Here is a 27599-nt window from a genome sequence, read left to right as displayed (position 1 = left end):
CATCACAGTCATACCACACAGCCTACCACTGTGTGTGTGTGTGTGTTTTGTACTCACATTTGGCATGATGCAGTGGTGGAGTGGTGCAGTGTAATGTAAACATGGTACTTCTTGGTCTTGATTCTACTGGTGACTTGGGATTTCTCCTGAGGCAGGCCTCTCCTCTGGATGTTTGTAACTTGAATGTTCGTAAGTCAGGGAGTGTGTGTGTGTGTGTGTGTGTCTATATATACATATATATATATATATATATATATATATATATATATATATATATATATATATATATATATATATATATATATATATATATATATATATATATATATATATATATATATATATACACCATATTTGATGGCTTATAAAATGTGCCTTCTTTTTTTTTTAAGTCTCAGAAAATGACCCGGCACCATATACGAAGGCCAAGGTTCAGCTCTGGGACAGTGGTTAGTGGCAAGGGGCAACCCAGTGGCGTCTTGTCAATAGGGACTGCGAGACTGCAGCCCCCCAGTGGATTTCTAGGATTCACGAAAATAATGTTAATTTATTTATGTTTGACTATCATTCACATGAAAACATCAATTCTCATATGTTTATATGAAAAAAATACTGCAAAACAATGAGGAAGTATGGAAATTATTTACTATTTAATGATAGGAAAGCGGGGAGAAATGGGCGGAATGGCGAGTGTGGACTGCGTCCAGCGCAGTCTTGTCTCGGCCGTTGTTGTGGCTAGGTGAGTGTTCTTGCGTCGGTCTTATTTTCGATCGTGTTTTTCAATTTGTCAGAGATGATTTTAAAATATTATTGATCAATGATGGCTTGTGCTCAATCTTGATTATCATAGATGGTATAAAATCACAGAAACATCGTATAAAATGGTATTTTTTTTCTTCTCCCAGGTAGGCCTAGCAGTATTTTGCAAAATGGCTTAAGAAGCAAAGACGGTTTCTGCATTGAAAGAACTCAATTTTTCAATTTTCAATTTATTGATCTGTTTGCACAAAACAGGAACAGGAAAATGGACTTCCTTTTCAAATAGCCTAAGCCAGCACTAAGGAAGTCAAGCATTTACTGTTGGGATAAGACCTAAAGAATTAAATAATTATCTATCTGTCTTTATAATCTATCAATCAATGGTATGTTAAACAATAACAATAAAAGCATTTAAGATTTTATTTGTCTGAATGTGAGACAGTCAGAAAGTGAGTCAGAAAGAAATTAAGTGATGACACATTGCATGTACCAAAACAAATTCCCGGTCAGTTACACACTAAACCTAGCGATACGTGCAGGATTCACTGCGTCTTTAGGTAAGACATACCTTCATGCAACTGAAATTGCACCTATCTTTTAACATTCTTACCTTGCATACATGTTCAACAAAACTTGAAGCAAATGGGAAACTATTGTTTTTTTTTTTTTCTAGAAAATAGCTTACTACCTAACAAAACAAAAGATTTTATAAGTGAAGAGAGCTTCACGAGGTAGGACAACTCATGGTGATTGTCTGCATGATATTTGTATAATACAGTTTATGCAATAGTGTTTAAAATTTCCAGATTCCATCACCCCAACATAATGGAGTCACAGAAACAACATGCATACACAATTGCGTATGTTACGCAATTGTGTATGCAATTGCGCAATTGTATGCAATTACAAATGATAGAAATTTGCTAAGGAAAAATATTGGGATCTAATAAGGATCTGAATATATATGAGAGGGCTTTAAATGTCTGGTTAAACCATTCATTTCATATTCAGAGCTTAAACCCGCTTATTTATTTATTTATTTATTTATTTTTATTTATTTATTTTATTTTATTTTATTTTATTTATTTATTTATTTTTTCTAAATGCTTGCCTAAACTGAGGTGCATCTTATAAGCCATCAACTACGGCATTATGTGTGTGTGTGTGTGTGTGTGTGTGTGTGTGTGTGTGTATATATATATATATATATATATATATATATATATATATATATATATATATATATATATATATATATATATATATATATATATGGGATATTGCTGAGGAACTTGGGGAGAAATATTTACTCACCTTGTAAATTCTTGGCAGCATTCTAGGTAAAGGTCTGCTGTAGTAAGATAGTTTCTCTAATTCATCACATCACCACAGAAAAACCACATGATGTAGAAACTTGAAGTTTGTGGCAGATTAAAGAGGAAGGATCAATGAAGGAAATGCTCTTAAATCTAAAGGGATAACCCAATCAGAGCTGTGAAATTTGTAATAAAAATGGAGAAATTTCCATGAAAGTATTAAAACACTGCTATGCAGGAGTGATTTACAGCATAATGTCCCTGCCCTTTAGGGTTTAATAAAATCATTAGCAGAAAATGACTGTGGTTCTGGTCTGGTTGAGACAAACTTCCCAAAAATTAAAATAACATATTTGCAGACTACCTATAAGGATCAAATTTTTTTTATGCTGTTATGAGCTGCACAAATAGTAATGGACAGAACAGAGAGGAAGAGAGAGAGAGACAAGGGGGAGCACAGGACGTGGATGCATCACTGGCGGGTAGAGGAACAAGCCAGGAAGTTACAGTAAAACTTGTATAAATTTAAAGTGTTTCTTCCCCACTCAATTTTCCAGTCCTTTTTGAGAGTTGAGACTGCAGGGATGTCTAGATGAAGAGTTGCTGTTCCCCATGGTGTAGTTTGTTTTTCCCCAGCCCCCAAAATGTCCCTCGAGTTTTCAAAACATAAGTGATCAGAGAGAGTGAGAGAGCAATGTGTGCTTAGAGCATCCAGCAGGCTAGAAGCAGGTCTCTCACACCCCCTTCCCTCTTCTCCCCCATCATATGTTCTGGCTTGTGTGCATCCTCCTGGTGGCATGGATCCCCTTCTCTTTTTGCTCAAGCAGTAGCTAGTGAAAATTCAGAGAGCATAGATGTGGTGCTGAGTGAGTCCAGGTGAAGGCATATTTAGGGAGGGATATTTCTGTATATTTAAGGGTGGATTTGCAGGGGACTAGAGTGTCAGCTTTGCCACTGCCACCTGACCCTGTTGTTCCAAAGGATCTTGATGAAGTTGAGCCTGGTGAATTAATTGAGGAGTAGCAGAGGGACAGGAAGTTTGTCATGGTGGGTGAGTGTAGTGAAAAGGTGAAAGGTCAGAAGGAGTTTGTATTGTTGAATAAAATTTTGTATTGCCAGTGGAGAGAGGTGGACAGAGGAGAGTTACTCCAAGTTATAGTGCCTTCTAAGTTTAGACAAGCACTGGTGCTACTGGCACATGAGGGCCCAATGGCTGGGCACTTTGGAATTTGAAAGACAGTGGAGAGACTGCAGAAAAATTTCTGGTGGCCTAGCATGGCTGGTAGTGTTGCTACTGTATTTAGGTGCTGCCACACTTGTCAAGTGGTGGGCAAGCCAAATGAAATGCCACTGGTGGCACCTCTCCACCCCATCCTGGCAGTTGCCCCTCCCTTCAACACGGTTCTTTCTGATATAGTGGGTCATCTTCCACCTTCTAGGGCATTGTTAAGCTTCTTTATCTATTTTATACTGCCTTCTGAGATACAGTCAGACCAAGGGACTAGTTTCATTTTGAAATTGTTTGCTCAAACAATGACTGAGTGGGGGATTAGGCATGTTCTCCCTGGTGACTACCTCCCTCAGTCACAAGGAGCCATGTTGAGGGCCTTCAGTGTAGACCATGATGAGGATATAAGGATTGGGATGGATGAGGCAGTCCTGTTTGTTGTGCAAGAGGCACCTACTAAGTCGTTGGGGTTCTTTCCAAATCAGCTCATTTTCAGAGACTGTGTGCACTGTCCCAGTTCGGGCTTGCCGGAATCCTTATTGGGAATGGTGATATGTACACAGGAACATCTGCTGAAAACTCTCAAGTTGGCTCAGTCGCACCTGGGCCAGGCTCAGAAGAACATGAAGGTGTACTATGACTGGAAGGTCAAGTACTGGAGTTTCACTCCAGGGGATGAGGTGCTGGTGTTGCTCCTGGTCCAAGGATAGCCGCTGGCTGCATGCTACAGCAGTTCCTACTTAGTAGAGAAGCGAGTGGGTGAATTGGATTATGTGGTTGCTACTCTTGATTGGCAGAAGTGGACTCAGCTCTGGCTATTCTTATTACTATAAGAATAGCCAGCCAACCCCTTTAGTTTCAGCTTAGGAAGAGATGCCTTTAGTTTTATTTCTGGGAAATGATGGAGAAGAACCTGATAATTTTTTCCTTGAGCAGACTGTGCCTGTAGAGTAATGGGAGCAGAATAGTGCCCAGCTCCTAAAAGAAAAACTGAGTCACTTGGGTCCAGGATGCCAATGTGAGATGTTAGACTGTTTGGGAAAATACCCCTCGGTCTTCAGCAGTGTCCCGGGGAAAATGGCAATTGTTGAACATGATATTGATATAGAGGTTGCTGCCCCTGTCAAACTGGCTCCCTATCATGTAAATCCCCATAAACAACAGCTGCTGGAGGAGGATTTGAAGTACATGCTGGATAATGGTCTAATCAAATAGACCTATTGTAAGTGGAGTTCTCCTATCACCCTCCAGCCTAACCCTGATGACCAGGTTAGGTTTTGTTTAGATTTCAGAAAGGTAAATTCTCTGTCTTAGGTTGACACTTATCACCTTCTTAGGATAGATGATTCTGTGGACTGAATTAGGGCAGCCACCTTCATAATGAAAATTGATCATGTCAAGGGCTATTGGCTAGTCCCCCTGACTGACTGGGCCAAAGACATTGCTAGCTTTGTGGCAAATGGTGCTGTGTATCAGAGCCAGGTCATCCTTTATGGCCTCAAAAATGTCCTGGCCCATTTCTAGCAATTGATGGACATAGTAGTAGAAGGTGTGCCACACTGTCATTTATATTAAAAATGTGATGATCTGTGACACTAACTGGTATGACCACCTTAATAATGTGGAGGCTCTGTTTGTGCATCTGCAGGAGGCTGGCTTAGTAGTCATTCTTGATAAGTGTGACTTCATTAAGGCCCAAGTCCAATATTTGGGATATGTTGTGGGTCAAGTTTATGTTACCCCTCCTAAGGCCAAAGTGGAGGTGATCAGGTGGTTTCCCACCCTGACCTATCGTTGAATTCTCCAGAGGATCCTCAGGGTAATCGGATACTGCTATTAGTTTGTTCCTGGGTATTCTACCTTACTGGTCCCCTTAACAGACCTCCTATAGAAGGGAGACTGCTGGAATTAGACAGGAGAGTGCAAGGGTCCTTTGTGAAGAAAAATCTGTGCTGTGCAGCCTACCTGTGTTAAGGGCACCTGATTTTTCAAGGCCCTTTGCCTTAGCTGTCAATGCCAGCTTGTACTGATACAGCCAGATGATAATCAAGTCAATCATCCCGTTTGCTATTTGTCTGAGAAGTTCACCACAACTCAGAAGTTGTGAAAATTCAGTCATTGAACAAGAGCTCCTTTGTATAATTTTGGCACAGCAGCATTTTGAAGTTTATATGCCTGCCTATGAGCCCAAGGTAACTATTTTCTCAGATCACAGTCCCTTGCAATTTCTAAACTGCTTCAAATATAAAAATGTGAGACTCACCTGGTGGGGTCTGCCGCTGCTGCTGAGGGAGCACAATCTCTATAGCTAGGCACAATAATGAAAAAAATTATCACAATAACCATTAAATCGATAATGATAACCTTATTAGTGATAACTCAGAATGGATTCATCACCCAATAACCGATAAATCAATATATCCAAAGTTCCGATACTAGCGATGAAAATATCAATATCCTAAATAAAAAATCAATAAATCCAAATCTTTATTTTTATCTTTATCTTTGAAATTTAGAAAAATCTTAGAAAAATTCAAATACAATGTTTATCTTGTCTCTTCAGCAATGAAAAGTACTGTTTTAAATAAAATAACTATATTTGATTTCAAAAGTTCAAAACTTCAATATCCTCATGTTCCAAAAAATAAAATTATTGATTATTGCTAGTTTGGAACCAAAAGTATTGGTGATACCAATGAATTGATAATGCAGGAGGAATAATTATTGGATAAATGATAACCCGATATCGTTATTGTGATAAATTATCATGATAATTTATCGCTATAATGCCCATCTGTGATAATCTCAATGTCAGGCACATTAAAGGGGCCAACAATGTCATGGCCAATTGTTTGCCCCAGGCCAGGACTTAAATATTGTCACCTTTATACCAAAATTTAATAAGTCATAAGACTTCCAAATTTCATTGTTTGGGAGAGGGTGTGTTATGTGCTGCACAAATAGTAATGGACTGAACAGAGAGGAAGAGAGAGGGACAGGGGGGGGAGCATGGGATGCAGACATGGCCCTGACAGGTAGAGGAATGAGCCAGGAAGTTACAGTTTAAATTTAAGTGTTTCTCCCCAACCCAATTTCCCCCTTTCCAGTCCTTTTTGAGAGTTAAGACTGCATGGGTGAGCAGGTGAAGAGTTGATGTTCCTCATGATGTAGTTTGTTTTCACCCAGCCCCCAAATGTCTAGAGTTTTTGAAACATAAGTGATCAGAGAGAGTGAGAGAGCGATGAGTGCATAGAGCATCCAATGGGCAGGAGGCAGGCCTCTCTTCCCCCCCCCCACCCCCATCACATGTTCTGGCCTGTGTTTCTCTTCCTGGTGGTGTGGGTCCCCATCTCTCTTTGTTCAATCAGTAGCCAGTGAAATTTCAGAGAGCATAGATGTGGTGCTGAGTGAGTCAAGGTAAAGGCATATTTAGGGAGGGATATTGTATGTAAATACAGTTATTGCCTGAATTAATAAAACATGTTACAAAAATAAGATAAACAAGAATAAAGCAATAAAATAAAATTAAAATAATTTTTGTACTTTCACTATAGTGTCAAGTCCATATTGCCCCCCCCCCCTTAGGCTGGAGGACCCCTTGCCTTAATGTCCCCTCCTAGGCTAAGGGATATTAGTGCAAGCTTCACCTGCTTTCCTGATGTTGGCAGCATTCTTGAAGACAGTGGAGACAGATGACTGAGCCAAACCAAGCAATTGTGCAATGACATTCACCCCTTCTCCAACATGCCACATCAGAATCACCAATTTTGTCTCAAGATTGATGTTTCTTCTTGCTTTCTTGGCTTTGATAGGGCAGTCATTGGAGCCAGCAAGGCATTTGGAAGCCATGGTTGACAATATAAAGTCACTGATGTCGTACATCTCTGGTAAATCCCGGGCACTTCCAAACACAACACAGCTGGCGAACACAAGGAGAGTGCAGGAAACACTAGCCGCTGGAGTATTGTGGCGCTATGATCGTTCACCCAAACAAATGCCACTACACTTGTGTTTGGAGAGAGTGAGTGCACACTAGGGTGATTGTAAAAAAAAAAAGCATAACTGATCACACAGTGAGCAAAGAGTAGCAAAGAAGAATGACTGTGAAAGCAAATTATAGTATAATGATGAATCATATAACAGGGAGGACCTGTACCATATAAGGCCCTACAGGACACCAGAATCTGGAAGAAGCCAGATATTAGAGGAGAGAGTATTCGTGACTTATTCCAGTTGCTCCTGTGGTGGAGAGAGGTGAAATAGTTCTCTGGAAAAGGTCAAAAGGAGAAGAAATAGAGAGAGAGACAGAGACAGAGAGAGAGAGAGAGAGAGAGAGACGGTTCCAACTTATCGGGAGTTTACTGTATATATATATATATATATATATATATATATATATATATATATATATATATATATATATATATATATATATATATATATATATATATATATATATATATATATATATATATATATATATATATATATATATATATGCAGACAGTAGGTAAATGTGACAAAATGTGAAACTTGTGGTGATAATGCATGAAACTCAGGATAGTAAGAATTTAGGACTAAGTGCAAAACTTGGGAGGGTATTGTATGTATTTGTTGTGTTATCTCAAATGTAGCAGTGCAAATGTGTTCATTTTGATATATATTTTTTTAAATGTGGAATTTTTTTAAATTATTTTCTGGTTTCCTGGATTCAGTTAATTTTTTCCCATAGGTTCTTCATTTGCCATAGTGCACATTTGCCATAACGAACACTACTTTGGAATGAATCATGTTCATTATTGTGTACCCTAGCTGCTGTAAACGAAAATTGCATGATTGTCTTGCTGGGCAAACCACTAACTTAGTGTAATAAACTTATATTTTACCCAGGCAATGCCAAGTAATTCTGTTAGTGTGTGTGTGTGTGTGTGTGTGTGTGTATATATATATATATATATATATATATATATATATATATATATATATATATATATATATATATATATATATATATATATATATATATATATATATATATATATATATATATATATATATATATATATATATATATATATATATATATATATATATATATATATATATATATATATATATATATATTCACTCACAGGATGTTACATATTCTCAGAAATGAAAGATCAAGTCATTCTAAGTTGGAAATATTCTGTAGTTGAATGCTGTTAATGCCATAGTTTAGAAATTATAGGGCATTTGAATATGGATGTGCATCAGTAGCAAGTAGCTGCACACAGGCCATCCCACAATGTCCAGCTGGTCACTGTTGCCATATGGCATGTGATGTTTTTTTAGCTATTATTTACTACAATGATACATTGCGTTCTTGAATTCAGTTATATCTTTATTTATGAAAACGTTGATGTGTAATGAAATAGCATCCTTATGGTGCCAATGTCCACCTTTGCTGCCCTCTCCCCACTCCTTCTCACCAACTCTTAGTGCATACATAATAAAATGCCCTGTAATTTCTAAACCATGGTATTAGGAGCATTTGACCAAAGAATGTGTCCCACTTAAAATGACTTGATCTTTCAAGTCATATATGACTTTCCTTCTGGAACACCTTGTTTACATACAATGGAACCTCGTTTCTTGAACTTAATTTGTTCCTGAATGCCATTTAAAATCTAAAATATTCAGAAACCAAACTACTTTCCTCATAGGAGTCAGTGTATAATGGATTAATCAGTTCCTAGATGACACTAATCTCCTCATGACAGATAAAACATTAGATTAGTTACATACAAAAGTGAATAGTGAATTAGAAAAGATATCAAGTTGGGTCTTGGCAGATGATTTATCTGTTAACATTAAAAAGACTAGTTATTTACTATTACAAAGTCGTTTGTTTTTTTATAATTTTGGTTCAGTATCTTTAAGAGGGTGTGAACTACAACAAATTACTAGTACTAAATTATTAGGTGTTATTATAGATAAAAATTTAATTTGGAAGGATCATATACAGTCTGTTTGCACAAATTTATCAAAAACATGTGGAATTATATATAGGTTAGACGCAACCTTACTATCAAGGTATTACAGAGTATTTATTATCCCCTTTGTTATCCCTATATTGCCTTTTGTGTTGCTATATTGGGATGTTCTTGGCCTATATTTATAAGAAATTTTTTTGTATCTCAAAAGAAACTGATCAGAACAGTTTGCTTTAAAGAAAATACGATCCCACTGATGTGCTGTTTAACGAACTATGGTTGTTGAAATTTGATTTAGTCAAGAAGTATTTTATGCTACTTAGTATTTTTATTGATTTAAATAACAGCAACCACAATACAAGAATATTTAAGGTTTTTCATCATGGTCAAGGCACAAGGGGAAATAATATTGATTTGATTTTATCTCAGTCATGTACAATACTATATAAATTCTCCATACATCATGTAGGGCCACAATGCTGGAATGGATTTCCATGTGATGTGAAAACAATTAAATAATTTCAATACATTTAAAGTTAAATAAAAAAAAATATTTGTATGATTTACAGAGGCAAAATTCGAGACAAATTTATGCATGTTTTACTGTTAGGATACGATTTTCTTATATGAGTAATTAGATATCCTAGGTATGTTCATATATCAATAAGGAATATTTAGGGTATGATTAAAATGTATTGCTGCACTCGCCATACTGCAATAAGGTATGTTTATCTTCTGTCCTCTAGGGAGCAAATGCTCAACAGACTAATGCCACAAATGTTCATTGTACATATGTATTGTAAAACCTATTTATGGCAATAAACTCAAACAGTTAATCATTCAATCTGTGCAGACTGTCTTAGTGGCTTTCGACAGATGCTCCCACAGCCAAGATGGCCATTTCACAACATCTCTAGCTCAGAAATTATTTATCCAGAATGGATGCAATGAATGAACTTATTGACATGGAACTTATTAGAAGATACTGTTTAGACCACAAAGGTATTCCCTTTATCACTGATTTAGTGAGGGAAGTCTTACAGAGTGACACAGAAAAGAGTAACCCACTTACTGCCAAACTGAAGGTGATCATAACATTTAAACATTTCCCACTGTATATATATATATATATATATATAGAGAGAGAGAGAGAGAGAGAGAGAGAGAGAGAGAGAGAGAGAGAGAGAGAGAGAGAGAGAGCATACACACACAGTAGTGGCAGCATTCCTTCATTCTTTGTTACATTTTTGGAAAAAAACAATCAATCCCATCTTCAAGCTATCAATTAAAAACAGGTAAAAACCATATAAACACTAAAAGCACTTCCCTTGAAGTGGATACACACATTGTGTAGTGTAGTGGTTAGCACACGTGGCTCTCAGCTGAGAAGGTCTAGGTTCAAGTCCTGGGTGCGGCGAGGCAATCTGTTAATCTGTAACCCCTGTTCACCTAGTAGCACCTTATCTCCTGTACACCAACATATGGATACACACATTGTGTAGTGTAGTGGTTAGCACACTTGGCTCACAGCTGAGAAGGTCTAGGTTCAAGTCCTGGATGCGACAAGGCAATCTGTTAATCTGTAACCCCTGTTCACCTAGTAGCAAGTAGGTATGGGATGTAACCCAAGGGGTTGTGACCTCACTGTCCCAGTGTGTGATGTATGAGTGGTCTCAGTTCTACCCAATGATTGGTTAGTACGAACTCTGAGCTCTTTCTGTAGGCGAATGGCTGGCTGGGTTATCAGCAGAGGACTGTAGCTTCCTCCCTCTCTTCATAAGATAAGTGTGTTTTTAGTGGTTTAATAATTTTTACCTGGTTTTAGTTGATAGCCTGAAGATGAGATTGTGTTTATCAAAATGTAACAAAGAATAAAAGAATGCTGTCACTACTGTGTGTCTATTTACATGTCTATGCTGTCCTCTGTGACATAAAATTCCATATGGACAAGCCCTTCTCACAAGCATATATATATATATATATATATATATATATATATATATATATATATATATATATATATATATATATATATATATATATATATATATATATATATATATATATATATATATATATATATATATATATATATATATATATATATATATATATATATATATATTATATGTATAAGCTAAAAATAAGCAATATTTGTATGAATGCTGTATTAGCCTGAACATAAACAAAACAGCTGGCTGTAAGTGATAAATTAAAATTAGTGCCAAGGAATCTAACTCTGAAAATGGGCACACCCAGGTTGGAACTGTTAAATTATGAGTAATGTAATTATTAACAAACTGCACATCATTAAATCCTGTCTATCTTTGGTTTATCTGTTTTACAGGAATAGACAGTAGACTACCTTACCCAATTATGTATTGATTACATGTGCCTCACCCATTCTCACCTGATGTTCTCTCCAACCCTCTGTCCATCCTGCAATGTTCCTGTCTCTCCAGTGCACATTGTCCTGTTCTGTCTCTGCTTCACACACTTGCCATGCTGCATTTCTCCATCTTTCTTCTCTTCCTCTATCTTTCTGATGTCCTTCCTGAATGACCTTTCTTCCCCCATCCTATCCCAATCTTCCTGAATGACCTTTCTTCCCCCATCCTATCCCAATCTCATTTTTCCTACATATGCATGTCCTCCATCTAATCTAACCATTTTCCCAACTCTCTCTCTCTCTCTCTCTCTCTCTCTCTCTCTCTCTCTCTCTCTCTCTCTCTCTCTCTCTCTCTCTCTCTCTCTCTCTCTCTCTCCCATGTGTTTTTCCCAGTTTTACCTTGTAACCTATGTAGTTTGTAGTCTTTCTGTTGCATTTCAAGTGACATGAGAGATATGATAAAGATATTGTAGGCAAAATCTTCAGTGTTAGTAACTTAAAGTAATGTGCTCAAGTTTGATAAAGATAGATTTGAAAAGAAATAAGATTTTTTTTTTTTTTTAATAAAGTGGTAAATGACTGGCATAAATTTAATAGTAATAAGATTATTATGTTTGAGTCTGTTGGGAGCTTTAAAAGATATTAGATAACCTTATGACTAAGGGTTATAGGTAGATACAGGTAGGTTATAGGTGGATATAGGTAGATATTAGATAACCTTATGACTAAGGGTTATAGGTGGATATAGTTAGGTTATAGGTGCAAATAGGTAGGAACTTCCACACTTCTGGATTTTTGCACCTTCTCTTATTCTCTTAATTTTTTTTATGATCTTGCATTATGTTCGCAGCTTCCTCAAAGAAAAGCAGATATTTGAAATAGTCTATAAGACATAATATGAACAAGGGATTCACATAATAGAAGGAAAACCTTAACTAATAAATACAGAAACAGAACTATATAAATGTAGCATAGGTCTTGTACACTACAACAGTGAGATAAACACATGCATACAAATCCTCTAACACATGTGAATATTGAAAAAAATTATAAGTTTTTGACAAACATGGACATTACATGAATTGAAAAATTCTAGGAGAGAATTGATAGTTGCATAAGGAAGATTAAGACTGAATTATGCTGCCATGGTCTAGTCACCTACATGACTACATGATGAATTTATCATGGAAAAAAATAAAGAGAATGTGTCTATAGCCAGTCTCTTATTATGTTTTAAGCAGATGGGATACAAAGGAAGATTAGATAAGTTCAAATAGTGATAAGTAGAGGAAGTAAAGAAAGCTATATAACAAATAATTAGATGAAATCTTTTAATAGGAAATAATGGAATATCAAAGGCATATGGATACTGTATAGCTTTTAAAAACTAGTTATTAATTTCCTGTCGAGAGGTTTACCTTATCAGGTAGGTTTGATATTTAAAAGGAATTGGAGATGATATTAGTTCCAGGTACGATGAATTTTTTCTTTAAGCAAGCTAAATGAAAGCAGATGATATAAATTTATCTAATGTCCTATTCACTGCAGTTATATAAATACAAGCTCCTTTAGCATATAGGACAAAACTGCAAGCCTTTTGCTTCAGTAGTACTATACACACGTAAAGAGGTCACAACTTTTAAAATTTGATCTATGTTAATTCTATGCTATGTATCAAAGAAAATAAAGTAAAATTATCTGTATCTAGCCAGGAACTTCAGCCCAAGATTGCATTTGTGAGACAAGTATGCTAATTGCAAGACTGCTAGGCTTTTGTTTTTATATAAACAGGTACTTGCAAATGGAATATACAATCCTAGTTTGAATTAGATTTTCATCAGATCTACAAATATGACACTTCATTCAAACTTCACAATTGCCATAACCAAATATCTTTTCCTTAATTTTCATTTTATATAATCTGTAAGCAATTGAGGACCAAAAATTAATTGACTCATGACTTCTGAATGGAACTTGTTCTCATTATGTAACTGACAATTTTGTTTCCTGTAACAATGCAAACTACTTTGCCATATTTGCAAGTTACCATTCTCAGAATATTTTTTCTTAATTTTGTATATTTAATATTTTGTCTTGAAAGTCATGGCATATAATATTTTTAAGTCTATATAGATGTGGATCACAAGTTTTACTGCTAAAATAAGATTTTATGGCTTACTCATTGTAATCAAGACATGATATTTTGTTTTATATATAATTTATGTACTAGAGAATGGTAATATATGTCATACAAATAGATGATTTTTGAAGGCAAGTATTATCACATTATTAATATCATGACAGTCAAACTTTGATCTGTGATGTATAGGTTTATCACGGAAGTACTGTGATATTTAATGAACTTGCGTCATTCAGTTAAACTCCAGAGGTGCATAGATTTAGTGAGCATTGTAAATGCATCTCCTCAATAGATATTTAGATGGATAGGTAAATAAATTTCCATCATTTATAGATAATTAGATAGGTGATTAATTAACAGATATGTAGGTAATTGTTTATTAATACAAAATTAAATTAGTTCAGGTGTGCATGCAGCATCATTAATAAGTTTAAAACTTATATTGCAAACTTACATGTTTGTACATGCAAGTACAAACATATATATCAAAATTTGTTGAAAATTTTAAAGGCAGGTCTCATAGATGTATAAGACTCTTTTGTGTGTTAGTGTTATTGAATGCATTGTATCATCAATGCTTAATTAACTTTTCTCTGGGCAGGTGCTGGTGATGGAGGTGCGGGAGATCAAACATCTACCACCAAACAGAATATTTTACTGCACGATGGAGGTGGAGGGTGGAGAAAAGCTTCAGACTGACCAAGCAGAGGCATCAAAACCAATGTAAGAGATGTCATAAAATATATCTCCATAAAGAACCATTAAAAATCATTTTGCTAATTGTTCCTTTGATGTGTTAGGTAGAAAATAGAAACATGCTAGTAATTCATACTTACCTATATAATGTCATAATCTATTCTTTTATCTTGCAGAATTCAGAGAAGGGATATAGATGTTGGTAGTATCATTTGTCTATGAACTGAAATACTGTGCAGAATAAGTTAAAACATCTTGGTTAGCACTCCTTGGAAAGACAAAGGAGCAAAAGTAATCTTTGCATAGGAATTAATGAAGGAGATAAATCTCATACTGTATTATGATTTCATGTTCTTATCTTCATCATCAAATAAGATTGGTTGTAACTTAAACATTTGTCAAGATGATGTCGTAGCATCTCAGGCCTCAGGCCCTACCAGTCACAGTTTAGGGGTAATGAATTCTTACCCTGGCTTCTTAAGTTGCCTTTTTTATACTAATATAGATATATTTTTTCTTTATATAATGTTGTCTTTTTTAAGTGGTTGGTAAAAAGATGAACAAGTTTTTAAACGTAGTCTTTTTAAGTTATTATATACAGTGGGTACAGTAAGTAATGACAGAAGTCATGTTTATTGTATATGTAGAAATGTTGCTTCATTTAGTACCCCAGTATTCATTCACTTGGAAATGAGAAAATTTAGTGACATTTGACAGGCTTGACATAGTATTTGGTGTGGTTGAGAGCCTGCAAGGAGTTCATTGTGCCTTGGGATTCAACATTGATTGTATTTTGTTCCTCAGCCAGATCATACCAGTTACTGTTTTCTCATTCTTTGTTACCACACTATTATATGTATATTTACATCTGAATCATAGAGGTATCATATAAAGAAATTCCATCTGTTTGCTCTAAGGGAAGAAAATATCCCAGTAAAGGAAATCAAAGCAGGTTGACCATCACATGGCTGTTCCAGCTGCCTTACAAGTTTTCTCTCATCTCTAAACTACAGCATGAGAAACAATTTGGAGGAAAGAATTGAAGTTCATTGCTCTGCTAAGAAGAATAAGCATGAGCTCCCCTATACCATCAAGATAATGAATCTTTATTATTCTGTCTGGAGGATCATGGGAGTCTGTATTTCCCTCTTTGTAAAACTACTTTGGGTACACATTGGCATTTGAAGATACTGGAGAAGAAAATCTTGTAGTCATATCATATTTCTATTGCCTCTGTCTTCATGCACAGTGGCAGCCAGTATCACAAGGCCAAGGAAGTTACCAGACATATGCAGAACAATCATGGGAATGTTATCTGAAAGTATGGGGATTCATCATATCAAAACCTCATCAAAAAGTACTCAAATCATTAAGATAAGGGTGCAGGATCATTAGGTGATCACCCCCACTAATGTTTGAGAAGCTCTTACCTTGGTGTTGTGTAAAGAAATGGATTTCACTTGCTTGTGGAAATTTTGTAAAAGTAAACCCAGGAGAAGGTAGGCTGTAATTTATGCTTAAAGGGGAGGTATCTTGCTACTAATGAAATTTTGAGGCAGTATATGAAAATTGGGGACATGCTTCATCACTTATTTTGTTCACTGTGAGTTTTGATCTGTCAAGGCAAGTATTAATGCTATAGCAGAGTAGCTGTGTAATGCCTCCATTGAACAATTTTTAGAAACACAGAAATTAATTTGAAAGTGGGTTAAATCTTTAGCCATGAGAGCTTGTAGCTAGGGATTGATTCCCTGACCAGGAGAACAGAAGGACAGTGCCTTGGATTTTGAGTCCATAATGATTATCAGGCCCCCAAGATAATTTTATACTCCTGGTCACAACACAAATTGCTCCCTCTGTTTAGATCAATTCATGGTGTAAATTTGAAAATGTGCTCTGAAATTCATGCAGAAATCTGAAGGAACTGGATTATTGATGGCCTGATTTTTTAATGTCAACCTGTACCATAAAACATTAGACTTCACTTTGTATTTGACTGATCTTTAGATAAAGAATGAGGGGCAAACTTTGCCCAGATATGCTTACAAAAACATGGTGTTATTTGATGGGAATCTTTACCTCTACTACCAGTGTAATGTCTCCTTTGGACTATTCACTGAAATAATGAGAAATTTATTTGTAGGTGAAAAAAAGGTCTTTGGCCTTGAGAGCTTTTCCCAGGGATGGAACCCCTGATCAACCAGAAGGACAAAATATATTGCCTTATAAACATATGTACAAAATATATTGCCTTATAAACATATGTACACTGGCACCACAATAATCATTGGGTTCCAAGATAATTTTTGGGACCTTTATGCTCCCAAGAACTACAGCTATACCACATCTTATATTTGCATAGAAGTCTTAAAATTTTTAGTATGGTTTATTTATGTGTATACATTTTTCCTTTATTTTTTATTTTCTTTATTGTAATAAGGACGTTAAACAAAAGGGTGGTGCTGCTGATGTTTAATACTGTGCTCACTGTAAATCTTTTATTTTTTTCTTTTAATGCCTGTTTTGTGATGCTGCAAGTTTTGAAACAGTAAGAAATTTATCTAAAGAGTGGACACAACAGAACACTCATGGTACACAACTTGTGCCTTTTATTATTTATTTATTTATTTATTTATTTATTATATACTTATTTTTTTATATAAGAGTGGCCAAGGGATTCAGAAAATTAAGAAAAAAGGCCACTGACATGCCAGTCCCTAAGGGAAATATTCAAAAGGATTATCTAAAATTGGAAGAGAAGTGTCTTGAAACATTGGTCTTGAAAGAATTCAAGTCATAGGAATGGGAAGATACAGAAACAGAATATGGGTGAGAGAAAACAGAAAGTCTTGTGCAACAAGGCCATGGGAGGAGGGGAGGTATGCAGTCAACAAAATCAAAAGAGCAGTCGACATGAAAATAGTGGTAGAAGGTAGCAAGATACATAACATTGTGGCAAAGAAAGAGAAAGGCTGAAGACAGTTAGTTAGAGGAGAGGAGTTGATAAGACATTCCATCCTGTTCAAAAAAGTACTATGAGTGGAACCCTCCCTTAAACATATGTGAAGTGTACACCATACTTGGGCAGGTAAGAGTTAGCAGCCAGGAGAGTGAGAAAAATGGGCAGATCACTCAGAATACCTAACTTCATAGAAGTTGTTTTAGCAAGAGATGAGATGTGAAGTTTCCAATTTAGATTATTTGTAAATAACAGACTGAGGATGATCACTGTAGAAGAAGACTGTTGAGTGTCATTAAAGAAGAGGGTATACTTCTCTGGAAGCTTGTGTTGAGTTTGAGTTCATAGACATAGGAATTGAGTGTTTGAGGTACTTAACAACACCAAGTTTGTTCTGCCTTGATAAAAAAAATTAAGAAAGATCAAAGAAGCCATGGAAAAGTGCCAAGTGGTATCATCAGTGTAGGAGTGGATAAGACAGTAAGTTTGACTTAACATTAATGATTAATAGAAAGTGGCTGACAGGACAAAACCCTGAGGAACACCACCATTAATAAGCTTATAAGAAGAGTAACTATCTACCACAGCAGCAGTAGAATTGTCAGAAAGGATTTTCATTGATTAAAGGAAAGGGAATACTCAGCAACATGGCAGTCATATGGTGCCAAAGGGGAGCTCTGAGTCCACAGAGCTGACAGATACAAAACCATCCAGTGACAGGTGAGTCATTAAAGAAGGTGGTACTGACCATGCTTCAAGCCTCACCACCTTAACAAGGTGACTTCACACAGTGGTGTCAGAAAGGAAACTTGAGATGAAGTTACAGAGAGAAGGATAGAAGCTGTAGGAGGGTAGTTTGGAGATTGTAGCTTTGTACCAGACTCTGTCAAATACTTTTGTTACATCTAAGGCAACCGCAAAAATTTCACCAAAATCCCTGAAAGTGGATGACTAAGACTTAGTAAGGAAAGCCAAAAGATCACCAGTAGAGTGGCCATGACAGAATCCATATTGGCAATCAGATATCAGGTTGTGAAGTGATAAATGTTTAAGAATCTTTCTGTTGTGAATAGATAAAAAAATTTAGAAAGGCAGCAAATTAAATCAATAAGGCAGTAGTTTGCAGGATTAGAGCGGTCACCCTTTTTAGGAAGAGGCTGAATGTAGGCAAACTTCCAACAGAAAGGAAAGGTTGATGTTGAGAAACAGAGTTGCTTGTACCAGGTAAGGTACAAGCAAGCAGGCACAATTTGGAGAATGATAGGAAGGATCCTATCAGATCCATAAGCCTTCTGAGAATTAAGGCCAACAAGAGCACAAAAAGCATCATTAGGAAAGGTCTTAGTGAGAGACATGAAATAGCTGAAGGATAGAGAGGGGGGAACAAGACCTGAATAATCTAGCATTGCATTTTCAGCAAAAGTTTTAGCAGAGTTCAGCTTTAGAGATAGATGAGATGGCAATGGTGTCATGAGGGAAATTAGATGTAGAAAGGCTGAGATTTTCTATTGACGAAGAAGTTTTGGCTAGTCGGAGAACAGGCTTGGCGTGATTTCAGTAAGAAATATGAATAGGGAATGATCATGAATGGAGGTGAAAGAAAGATTTGTGTATATAAATGAGTTGACTGAGAGGTTCAAATGAAGGAAAGAGGTCCATTTAGTCTGGAAAGGAAAGAAGTGAAAGAGGAATGAGTGAGGCAGGACAACAGTTATAGATGGGAGTGTGCTGTGGCACTAGTATAGAATTTGTTTGCACAGTATGTCCTGGATATTTTTCCCATGTCCATCATTTGTGTGGACCAGGGTTGTGTGATCGGAGCTGAATATCAGAGGTAATGATGATAATGATGATGATGATTCTGCTGCTCATCACATAATCATTATCTATTTTGATCTCGTGTCATCATCATCATCATCATCATCAATATAATCTCTTAACATCTTTATCAGCAGTGATTAAGGCTTATTACAGAGTTGCATTTAAACTAGCAAGGAATGAATATCTGAAGGTGAGAAGGAAAGAATGAAGGTAAAAAAGAGATTTCAGGAGAAAATAGTTGATGAGTGTAGGGAAGAACCTAAACTATTTTTATGCCTGTTTGGACAGAAACATTAAACTTAAAGAAAGATTAGTTTGATAGAAAATAATGACATACATATAGACTCAAGGAAATTAGTGAAATACTCCATTAAACCTGAGAATCTTTACAAATAAATAATACCAGGTGGCCTGGTATAAGTTTGAAAAAGGAATCTGGATGATTTCTGATTGCTTTTGAATTCTCACTAGTCTTGTGTAGACCTCCAGCCAATATTGGTTATGGTTGTTATATAACATCGATAGTATAAATGTTACAGCAATCTGTTTCATGTTAAGTTCATCTGACAAAATGAACTGCCAGGTTCTGCATGACAGCACCTTAATGTTGCAGATGTTACATATAAATTACCTACACTCTTCAAGAATAATTTTGCAATATTTTCAGCAGTATGGTGGTTAAAGTTTAACTGATTAAATCAGTGATAATCTGCATATGGCCCAAAGTATCATAACAAAATTTCTTTTTTAAGAATTGTGTAAATTTTTTGCAACATTTGCTAAGTTTGAAGTAGTATTTGATACAAACTTCCTGTTCCTTCATATCTGTCACTTAAGTGTAAATGCAGTGGTACCTTGACTTATGAGTTTAATTTGTTCCCTGACAGAGCTTGTAATTCAATTTGCTCATATGTCAAGTAAACTTTTGCCATTGAAATTAACTGAAATGTTATTAATCCATTCCAGGCCCTAAAAAACACTTTTTTTTTTCTCATATAAAAACATGACAGTAAACTGTTGATATAATAAACCTCTTTACCAAATTTCTTGTGTAATAACCCCTATCAAACACTCATTTTATTTTATAAGACTTTGCAAATTACAGCATATTTCAAAATTATTGAATGCTTGCTTTATTTTATGAACATCTTAGTTCTTAAAATGCAGGAGGGTTGGCTGACACAGTCAACTGCATGTTTGAGAGATGAATTGTGGCTGTGTGACAGCCAGTGAGTGACCTTGACAATGGCCAATGATTCTCTCTCTCTCTCTCTCTCTCTCTCTCTCTCTCTCTCTCTCTCTCTCTCTCTCTCTCTCTCTCTCTCTCTCTCTCTCTCTCATGTGTTCATTGTATTGAGGGTTTACTATAAGAAAATGCATTTATAAATAACAAATATATGAAAACAATTGAAGTGAACGATGTGGTGCTGCTCACTGTGCCAGCTAGCGGTGGCATAGCTGAGGTTCACTCGTATATTGGATTTTGGATCACAACTCAAAGCAAATAATTGTTCAAGTGATAGCTCATATCTTGAAAAACTTGTAAGTTGAGGTACTACTACATTCCAAAGTGAAACTTTAACATTGAAAAAATAGCAAAAAAGTAGTTAAACACAGAAAAAAAAAAACACATAGCACTATAGTTCATAGATTCTACACATAATGCCACAGGCATTTCTCCTTTGTGCAATCAGTTCCTGTTTATTTTCCAGCTTTTGAGAGTACCTTGGTAGTACTTTATGAAATTGAGATCACACTGATAAAAGTGTACCACCAAACATAAAGTGTACATGACTCTGATTGTGGCATAATGACTACTGATAAGTCAGATGGAATTGATCTAAACTTGGTACAGCATCATTGCAGTTCTTTTTCCTTTTTTAATGTAAATTCTTGAGGTTTTATATTCATTACTGGAGTTAGACAGCACAGACAAAGAGCATAGGTATTCTTTTTTCTAGGAGTTAGATAACTAAACTTGTGCTTCATTGAACTAGTTTTGTTGTTGTGTAATAATGTAGAAGCTGCACTGCATTTACTGTGAAATAGTGTAAAATAAATTTGCTTGAAACATATTGTGAGAAATAAGATTAAGAATCCCATTGCAGCAAATAGAAGACAATAAGTTGTTGATCATACTACAAGTAACAACTGAAATCCCAAGTATGTTTGCCAGGCACTAATTGAAATGATTTTTAAAAAGAACATTGTACTTTATGTATTAACTATGTAGGTAATGTAGAAGAGATATGTATCTTTAACCTTACTTTCACTCTTTTAAATTGTTTTTCTCAGGAGGTAAGACAAAAGTCTTTGTCAGATTGATAATTATTAATGGTGCAATAATTTATTGTAAGTATTCTGTAAGATATAAAAATACTTGAAACAATATTGGTAGTAATAATTTTGCAGGGGAACCATATATTGCATCCTAATTTTTCATCAAGTACTGAATGATCACTTACAGATTATATGTATGTATTTGATTTGCTACTTTCACGGTAAAATTTAGAACCTTAGTAAGGTATTATTCATTTTTATTTATTTTTTTTATTTATTTTTTTTTTTTTCATGACAATTATTTGGTTTGATAATTTATTTTGATGTTTGCTTCATGAAAAATTCATAAGAGAGGTAACCAAAAGAGTTTCTTCTTGCTCCATTCCTTATACTTTGTCCTTGCAATATTTTTAGTCTTTATTGTTTTCTTTTTCCTCTTATTTATTTACTATATATGACTGGTACCATTGAGATCCTTGGCTGGTATTTATAGGAAAAACTTAACATTTCTTAAATTTTGACTTAGAGTGTACTTAGCTGAGCCATTCTGGCTAAGACTTATTTGTACAATAGGTTGAGTCTTGTTGAGCCATGACTCAGTTAAGGAAAGGCAAAGTCCAAACAGATTTATGGAAAGCATGAAGACAAAACAGCAAATAACAAAAGTACCTTATTTCTACATGAATATACCATAAATAGATCATACAACAGTAAATAATGGTATATCTATAAATATCAGTATTTTCTACTTGGTTATGATTAATGTCAGTGAACTTTTGAGACAAGCTTAATGCATCTCCCAGTAATCAAAACAAATCCCAGTCTCACATGCTCCCTTACTCTGGCAAGACTAATTCACTCATATTCAAAATCCTTGCATCATGAACAGACCCATGAAAGTTAGTATTAATATCAAGGATCATATAATTTGCATCAAATACAATTTGAACATTGACACTGTGATAGTTCTTTCTGTTCACAAACTCATTTTCATACTCACAAGAGGTAACAATTTTTACATAAGTCCCATCTATTATCTCAACTATTCCTGGGAAATTTGCAATAGCCATGAATTTTGCTTGCTTTAAATTTCTGCTGGGTCTGTTGGAAAATTCCATGAATTGGGTAACGATGTTTAGAGTAGCTAAAGCATTCAGAGTTTGGCATTTAACCCTGGTAATTGTAGACTCTGACAGTTCAAAGTAATCACCATTGCACAACTGCATTTTTCAAGTTCCCAAATATCTGAGAGTGGCCATTTCTGGGGTGACTGCTAGCATGGTTGCAATCAGTACGACTTTGTAGTTCCCTCTCAGTAAATCCATCACAAAAACTATTCCTTCATGATTCAGTCTGCATCTCTTGATAAGGTCAGCATCATCATACTTTTGAGAACATTCTTTCATTCACAAAAGGTCCTTGGATGTTGTCTTCATATTTGTTGACATTCAGCCATCAGGGTTGGGTACAAGTGCATGTACTTTTACTTGGACTTGGACTTGGACTTAAGTAAAGATAATCATGTATCTGTACTTGGAGTTTAAAAATTCAATGTTACTTTTACTTGTACTTAGATACAAAGTACTTGGAAATACCAAGTACATTCAGTACAAACAAGTATATTGCACTGAATCAAAAGTTATATACTGTATATAGATTCCAGTGAACTTTGTGATGATAATATTGGTTAAATATGTACATTGAGTACTATGATATTGTAGTGTAATATATGATAAAGGAACATAATTAAATAGTATTTTCTCAATGGGTAACATGCTACAGTAGACAGGGCCAGTACAGCACCACATTACTCAACAAGTGTGAATATGTTTATTACTGTCATCCTAAAATAGAATAAAGGTAGAATTTCCATTTACTTTTCAATAGTGAATCCCACTTTTAACAGTGTACTCATTAATGTGTATGTATGAACACTACTACCTTTCGTGCTTTACGAATCTGTGACTGGAATTATTGTGGTCTTGGACTCAAGTATGTAGTAAAGTGACTGTACTTGTACTTGAAAAATATCCAGGTACTTGGACTTGGACTTAAGTACAATTGCTTGTACATGGACCCAATTCTGTCAGCCATATTAGTTGTTGTTGTCTGAGCACTGTCTTAGCCAGCTTGAGCTACCTCTGGTGGTGGCTTAAATCTTGTCATCTGCTAAGGCAGGGCAAAGTCGCACTCAGCAGATCTGGCGGGTTTGAGACATTTTATAACAGATGCTTAGTAATGGCTTAGCATTTCTTTGAGATAAGACCATGCTTAGCAGCTCTTGTCTCACTCTGGTATCCTAAAACTTATCCATTTTTGTTTTCTTCTTCATGTGTGCATTAACATCATACAAAAATGCTTTTATTCTTTGTAACTGTAATGCTCCCTTTGTGAATGCTCAATAGAAACAGTGAAAAATTTATCAAAAGGCAGGATAAATCTTTGGTTCTTAGCCGAGAACTGTACCTGTTACCAGGACAAATTATTGCACTTTGGACATCAGGATAATGATGATCATCAGATCCCAAGATCATTTGGAGACCTTTGTACTCCCAGTCACTACATAACAACTTTCTTTCCATTTTCTGTTTGTATTCATTATATCCCACATTTCCTCATTAGTCAATTGTGTTATTTACTTTCTGATGGGTATCCAGTCTCCTTGACAAGAATGTTAGTACTAAAGCTCATTTTGCTATTCAGTTTGCTGCTGAGATGATAGAAAGCTTGGCTTAGGAAGTTTGATGTGAGTGTTTCACTAGAACACTAGTTGGCCTGATCACAGTTCATTATCATAGAATAATAAAAAAAAAAAATCTTCATGACAACTAATGATCTTATGAATGCATGAGTGTCTTGCAAAGGCAGTTAACCTGATCCTAGTTGATTATGATTAACAAAAATACAGACTTAAGGCTTCAGATTCGACATTTTCAGCTTGAATTTTCTATCTTTGAAATAACGCTAAAGATCACCTGTACAACAACTAACAATGATATAAATGTTCAAGTGCTATATTTGTTATATTTATTTGCTATATATTTAATATATTTATATATATTTGCTATAATGCTTTCTCTTACCCAATCAAATCTGATCATCATAAACCAACTAATTGATGGTGTAAGGCTTCAAATGCAAAACTATAGTTTTCTAGTTTGAAAACCACTTAAAACATCACATGCCATATTTGACTAAAGTATCAAAACAAATATAATGATGTAAGACTAGAGTTTTTGGGCTTGAAAATTACCAGCAACATTATCTTCAACATCAGTAACAAGCTTACTAATGTATGAATTACAGTAATGTAATTTCTTGACCCTCACATCACACATATTTGTTTGTACTTAGAGAGGAAGGAATAGGCAAAACCAGTTGAGGTATTATCCCTATAAATCTGTATTTATATAGCTTCAATGATTCATATTTAGCTAAGTTCTGGTTTATGATGTAAAATGCTGATCTTATCCTTCCAAGGCAAACAAAAGTACTGTACTGTATTGTGTTTTATAACCCTACATTGTCATATCTGCCACATTCTTTTACTTGAATGGGCCTCTGTTTCATCATGATGCCTATCCATTTGTGCTCTTTTGTTCTCATGTCTTTCGGTCTCAGTGTTTATTTGCTTGATCAATGTTAGTACTATAGTTTTATTGAAGATATCCTAAATGCACCCCCAGATTTTCATCTTAAAATTCTCCATGTGACACAAATCTTTAGTAACTTTTTTTTTTTCAGGTTTTATTCCTTCATCACTAGTCTCTCTCTCTCTCTCTCTCTCTCTCTCTCTCTCTCTCTCTCTCTCTCTCTCTCTCTCTCTCTCTCTCTCTCTCTCTCTCTCTCTCTCTCTCTCTCTCTCTCTGGTTTCTGATTGTTGTTAATTTATTTTTTTCACATATGCTAATTTTTATCTCATCATAATGATCTGAATTTTCATTGTGGTTATAATTACCTTGGCATCTGGCATGCCTTTTTTGGTGTTCTGATGAAATCTCCATAATCTATCATCTTTGTCCCATGTCTACTCTCTTATCCAGGTATATCTGTGGATCATCTTTTGTTTGGATCCAACTCTTTAGTAATGTGAACTTCCCTCTTTTAGCACATATGGTTGCTGCTCTATCCCTATTCTTATTCTTCTAGTGGTATACCCCATTCTCCAATCAATGCACCACATCTAGATTTTCAGTACATAGTTTAGCATTCATGTTTGATTATTTGATCACAGAGAATTATTTAAGCAAAGATTAGTCATTAATGTTCTGTCTTTTTGCAGGTGGGACACACAAGGGGATTTCACAACAACACATCCACTACCTGGTGTCAAAGTAAAGCTGTATACAGAATCAGCATCTATGCTTTCCCTAGATGATAAGGAACTAGGCAAGGTTGTTCTACATCCCACAGCCATGTCATCCAAGGTCAGTTAAGAAATTTTATTGAAAATTTCTCTTTGTAAATATTCATACTTGCCATAACTTTATTATTGGTCTTCATACAAGTGAGTTATGTTCTTTAAAAACATTACTAAAATTTAATATTTTTTCTTTGAATGCACATTTCATTGCTTTTAGATAAATATTTTGAAATTTTCATTTATAAGTATGAATTTTGCAATTGTACATTAGGACAAAGGATAAAATAATTTTATTCATAGCCTTGAAAACTTATAAATTGTATGTTTTTTTTTTTTTTTTTATGTAGGAAGGACACTGGCCAAGGGCAACAAAAATTTAATAAAAAAATGCCCACTGAAATGCCAGTCCCATAAAAGGGTCAAAGCAGTGGTCAAAAATTGATGAATAAATATCTTGAAACCTCCCTCTTGAAGGAATTCAAGTCATAGGAAGGTGGAAATACAGAAGTAGGCAGGGAGTTCTAGAGTTTATCAGAGAAAGGGATGAATGACTGAGAATACTGGTTAACTCTTGCGTTAGAGAGGTGGACAGAATAGGGGTGAGAGAAAGAAGAAAGTCTTGTGCAGTGAGGCCGCGGAAGGAGGGGAGGCATGCAGTTAGCAACATCAGAAGAGCAGTTAGCATGAAAATAGTGGTAGAAGACAGCTAGATATGCAACATTGCGGTGATGAGAGAGAGGCTGAAGACAGTCAGTTAGAGGAGAGGAGTTGATGAGACGAAAAGCTTTTGATTCCACCCTGTCTAGAACAGCAGTATGAGTGGAACCCCCCCCCCCCAACACATGTGAAGCATACTCCATACATGGACAGATAAGGCCCTTGTACAGAGCAGCTGGGGGGATGAGAAAAACTGGCGGAGATGTCTCAGAACACCTAACTTCATAAAAGCTGTTTTAGCTAGAGATGAGATGTGAAGTTTCCAGTTCAGATTATAAGTAAAGGACAGACCGAGGATGTTCAGTGTAGAAGAGGGGGACAGTTGAGTGTCATTGAAGAAGAGGGGATAGTTGTCTGGAAGGTTGTGTCGAGTTGATAGATGCAGGAATTGAGTTTTTGAGGCATTGAACAATACCAAGTTTGCTCTGCCCCAATGAGAAATTTTAGAAAGATTAGAAGTCAAGCGTTCTGTGGCTTCCCTGTGTGATATGTTTACCTCCTGAAGGGTTGGATGTCTATGAAAAGACATGGAAAAGTGCAGGGTGGTATCATCAGCGTAGGAGTGGATAGGACAAGAAGTTTGGTTTAGAAGATCATTAATGAATAATAAGAAGAGAGTGGGTGACAGGACAGAACCCTGAGGAACACCACTGTTAATAGATTTAGGAGAAGAACAGTGACTGTCTACCACAGCAGCAATAGAACGGTCAGAAAGGAAACTTGAGATGAAGTTACAGAGAGAAGGATAGAAACCATAGGAGGGTAGTTTGGAAATCAAAGCTTTGTGCCAGACTCTATCAAAAGCTTTTGATATGTCCAAGGTAACAGCAAAAGTTTCACCAAAATCTTTAAAAGAGGATGACCAAGACTCAGTAAGGAAAGCCAGAAGATCACCAGTAGAGCGGCCTTGACAGAACCCATACTGGCGATCAGATAGAAGGTTGTGAAGTGATAGA

At 35.6% G+C, this 27599-nt stretch overlaps 1 protein-coding gene across 7 annotated transcripts in view; it reads left to right on the top strand.

The window, feature by feature from the left end:
- The window catches only part of LOC135098060 (calcium-dependent secretion activator-like), a 316893-nt gene that overhangs the window by 89944 nt on the left and 199350 nt on the right, over nt 1-27599 (top strand). For all 7 annotated transcript variants that reach the window (XM_064000265.1, XM_064000266.1, XM_064000264.1 and 4 more), the window contains exons 4-5: nt 14409-14530; nt 25846-25990. In XM_064000265.1, coding sequence (XP_063856335.1) covers nt 14409-14530; nt 25846-25990 — 267 coding nt within the window. The remainder of the gene's footprint in view (nt 1-14408; nt 14531-25845; nt 25991-27599) is intronic.

The sequence above is a fragment of the Scylla paramamosain genome, unplaced genomic scaffold (genome assembly GCF_035594125.1).
Source record: "Scylla paramamosain isolate STU-SP2022 unplaced genomic scaffold, ASM3559412v1 Contig43, whole genome shotgun sequence".
In the NCBI taxonomy this organism is placed as follows: Eukaryota; Metazoa; Arthropoda; class Malacostraca; order Decapoda; family Portunidae; genus Scylla; species Scylla paramamosain.
Note: the sequence above shows the minus strand (reverse complement) of the source record. Positions and strands in the feature narration are given on the sequence as shown.